This window comes from Peromyscus leucopus, chromosome 6 (assembly GCF_004664715.2).
Source record: "Peromyscus leucopus breed LL Stock chromosome 6, UCI_PerLeu_2.1, whole genome shotgun sequence".
Lineage (NCBI taxonomy): Eukaryota > Metazoa > Chordata > Mammalia > Rodentia > Cricetidae > Peromyscus > Peromyscus leucopus.
In genome coordinates this window covers 63,951,399-63,955,435 of record NC_051068.1, presented here as the reverse complement: position 1 = coordinate 63,955,435, position 4,037 = coordinate 63,951,399, and the positions used below count along the sequence as shown (strand labels likewise).

Below are 4,037 nucleotides of genomic sequence, written 5' to 3'. Positions count from 1 at the left end.
CTTGGTGATTTGGGGCAAAGGTGTTTTAAACTTCATGGATTAGAATATAATATCTATTCATTCCACTAACAATCTCATTTTGCATATCTCAATCTCAGTCCCTAGATAGGACATAGCTGTCCCTTGTCTTGACTGGTGTGTTCTGTACTTACAAAGAAAAGAAGTAAGACACAAGGAGAGTGTTTAAATTTCATAGACGGTTAAAGGAATCCAGTGGCAAAGATAGAAAAGAGGCAAATAATTTCTGAAACCCATTTCTACCTCTCTTCTCTACTTGTGTTTTAACATTGCCAAATATTTAAATTGGACGATACCTCAATTCCTTTACATCCCCTTCTCTGCCATATTTCACAGAAAATAAAGACAATAAAATAAAGGGATGAGCAGAATACGAGGAATAATACATTTTAGAATTGTATTCCCTATGTGAGTTAGTTATGTCTAAGCCACTTCTACAATGGACCATCTATGGTAATGTCATTGTGGTGGTGATGGTCCTAGTGGTGGTTGTAGGTGGTGGTAGCAGGGAACAACTTCTGTTTATGGTGAAGAAGATAATGGACATGGGCATGGTCGTTTTGGTGAGTGTGATGGTCATAGTATGCACAATGAAGATGGTAGGTGGTGATGGATATGCTATGCTAGTAGAGATGGTCATGATAGTTAGGGAGAGAGAAATGAAGATTATCAGTAGCTCCCATGCACTGCCACTTATTTAGTTCTAAATTGTTGTCTGGCACTGTGTCAATAAAATGACATGGATTTATTCCATTGTTGGCAAAAATAAATCATTAATATATGTGAGAGTTTCAATGTCTAACATAAAGGATAAAACATAGCCAGCATCCCTATTTTCAGAAAAATTCAAGCCAAGATAGTTGAATCCCACTGCTCCAAGGTACAAATGAATACCATCAAAATAATAGCAATCCCTATCAAGGATATAGAGGGGGAAAGAACCTCAAATACACTGTCCTTGAGAGAGTAGATTAATCAGTCCAGTATGAAAGTCAATATGGAGTTTTCTCCTAACAAACAACAATAAAAGTAGAACAAACATAAGATTGAGTGAAAACACTGGATTTGTATAAACAAAGGTCACATAGAACATACCTAAGAGATATCTGTATGTCCATCTTTGTTATACCACAACTCATAATATGCAAGCTAAATAACAAGGATAGGTGCTCATCAATAGATGACTGGATTAAAAAAATATGACATATACATACCAGAGTAATATTTAGTCATAATGAACAAGGATATAATGTCCTATTTATGCAACTGATATAACTGTGTATCATCTTGTTAAGAAAGATAAGAACATTCTAAAAGACAAGATAGGTATGTTGTTTTAAATATAAAATCAGAATAAATTAATAAGGATGTGTTAATGTACATATGCAACTATTAGGACAGGGTAAGGGGACAAGGGAGAATAAAATATGTGGGGTGTAGGTAAAAAATATGATCCAATAAGTACATGCATAACTGAAGAATACATTATCTTCTTAGGTTAGCATTGCTAAAAGGAGATTGTAGATATGTAGAAGGAAATAATATGATCCTCAAGCAATCAAACACTAAGTAATCATTGTTATGATGCAAAATTCAGTCAAAACACAAATGCTACAGATTGACATGTTTCAGAAGCAAGAATACATGAATACCATCGCTGAGATAATAATTTATTTAGGAAATGAAATAACAGTGACAATTATTCTACTAAAGTGACAGAGAGATTTGGAAATCATACTCTGAGAGCACTGAAGGTACATCTACTGTCTTCTCTCTGAACACTGAGATACTGAACCACGGAGGAAGGACCATTCTCAGCAGCCCCTTGAACAACAGGAAAACAGCCTGATGGAAATGTCCTCCATTTTAGAGTTATTAGCAGGCACAAAGAAGGTGAAGGGTAGATAAGATTCTTTCGCATCCATGATGAACTTTGAATGGAAGATAGAGCTGTTGCTATGAAAGAGGTTGAGATGGATTCCCTTCTCTTCTCCTGGTCATGGTGACTGTGGAAGCAGTCACTTGCTCTTGGGTGGGCACTTTTGCTGGCAGGGTGGAAGGTGTTGCACAGGAGGACATTTCTGCTGGCATGGCTGAGGGAGGCATGGCTCTGGGCACTTTGGGGGAGAACAAGGCTCAGGGCACTGTGGAGGAGGACAAAGTTCTGGGCACTGTGGAGGAGGACAAGGTTCTGGGTACTGTGGAGGAGGACAAGACTCTGGGCACTTAGGGGGAGGACAAGGCTCTGGGCACTTAGGGGGTGGGCACACAGGAGGAGGCTGGCAGGGCTGCTTGCACTGCTGCTGTTGGTAAGACATTGTGCTGAGGTCTCAGGATCTGAAAGACATTACGTGAGAGTTCAGGGGTGATCCACACAGAGAAGACTGATGGAGACATGGAACATCAGAAGCATTTCTCTCTCCATGCATGCACATATTCCCCAACTCCAGTTTTAGGACATCATGGCATTACCCAATGCTGTCAGCAATCTGTGGTAGTAGCCTTGGGAAGTCACCTTTGTTTTAGGCCTTATTGCCAGAAGAACATATTTTGTTCCAATGAAACAAATAAGGCTCTTTTCACACAGAAACATCTTCAAGACAGGCAGTCTCAAGCTCTAGAATCTTGAACAATTGTAGAACCAATTCCTGTCTCTCTTGTCACTTGTGACATCCTAGCAGGTTGTCTGGAGTTGCAGAGTTGAGGATAGCTCAGGAAAATCCTAAGTTCTAATACCTGATGAGGTATAGGGCTATGAAAATGACACCAAAAGATGCATATGAAAGAGAAAAATGCGCTGTTCAATCAACTACCAAATAAAAGGAAGACCACCTATCACAGTGGACTAGAGTATCCACTGCTAAATTTCTGGTTGCTAGGTAGACACCTGTTATCCCATAATCACAATGGGACTCATCACACTTACTCCCTCAAAACTGACTACAGTACATAAGAAGACATAAAGACAGACTAACTCAACAAATGACACTCACCAGGTTCTCCAAAGTAATTCAGGACTTGAGTACCAGGAGTCTGCAGTCATGCAGCAAAGGTCCTTTTTATAGGACTGGTTGCCCAGCCCAGTGGAAGTACAGATGACTGATAGTGGGCAGGTCCAAGAATTTCCCAACCAAAATGCAAAATCCATGCATGACTGGCTGGACTGGGACTCTACCAAGTAGGAAATATCCTTTTTCCAGGACATCATCTCTGTAAAGTTCTGTGACTCAAAGGGCCCTCCTGTCTTTTCAGTTTCAACAAGACCTCCCTAGTTGTTTGAGTTGTCTTTAATAATTGATAACAATATATCTTTTCTCTGTTACAACTCTCTTCTTTCCTGTTTGGTCTGATGCAGCTCATTGATGTTCTTTTGTGCATTGGCCCATTTATATTCCTGTTTCCAAGGTATAATGTGCCTGTGTGCTGAAAGAAGCGTTCCCTCAGTCATTAGATGGGGTTTCTAGCACAACAATTAGGGTGTTTGGCCATCCTATCACCAGAGTAGGGTCATTTCAGGCTTTCTCTCAACCATTGCCAGTAGTCTATTGTGGAGGTAACTTTGTGGATTTCTGTGGACCTCTCTAGCACTCTGCTCCTTCCTATTCTCATGTGGTCTTCATTTATCATGGTCTCTTATTCCTTGTTCTCCCTCTCTGTTCTTGATCCAGCTGGGACCTTCCACTTCCCTAAGCTCTCTTTCCCTCGACCCTTGCCCTTCATTACCTGTTGCTAGAGTTTTCCTACCTTGCCCACAGTCAGGACAAATCTTTGTCACCCACCAGTCCCACAGCTGCTCAGACCCAACCAAGTAAACACAGAGACTTATATTGCATACAAACTGTATGGCTGTGGCAGGCTTTTTGCTAACTGTTCTTATAGCTTAAATTAATCCATTTCCATAAATCTATACATTGCCACGTGGCTGGTGGCTTACCGGTGTCTTCACATGCTGCTGGTCATGGTGGCAGCTGGCAGTGTCTCTCTCCTCAGCCTTCCCCTTCCCAGAATTCTCTCCTCCT

General features: G+C 40.8%; 1 protein-coding gene across 1 annotated transcript; it reads right to left on the bottom strand.

Moving 5' to 3' along the window:
* Nucleotides 1-1,716: 1,716 nt before the first annotated feature.
* Nucleotides 1,717-3,041, bottom strand: LOC119088277 (small proline-rich protein 2H-like). The gene is made up of 2 exons (XM_037207336.1): nt 3,012-3,041; nt 1,717-2,355 (listed from the first exon to the last, which is right to left on the bottom strand). Exon 2 carries the CDS (start codon nt 2,334-2,336, stop codon nt 2,037-2,039), a length of 300 nt encoding a protein of 99 aa, XP_037063231.1. The 5' UTR covers nt 2,337-2,355; nt 3,012-3,041; the 3' UTR covers nt 1,717-2,036.
* Nucleotides 3,042-4,037: the final 996 nt, after the last annotated feature.

Excerpts from the sequence above, each read along its gene's own strand:
- LOC119088277 (XM_037207336.1), bottom strand. The coding sequence starts at position 2,336 with ATGTCTTACCAACAGCAGCAGTGCAAGCAGCCCTGCCAGCCTCCTCCT.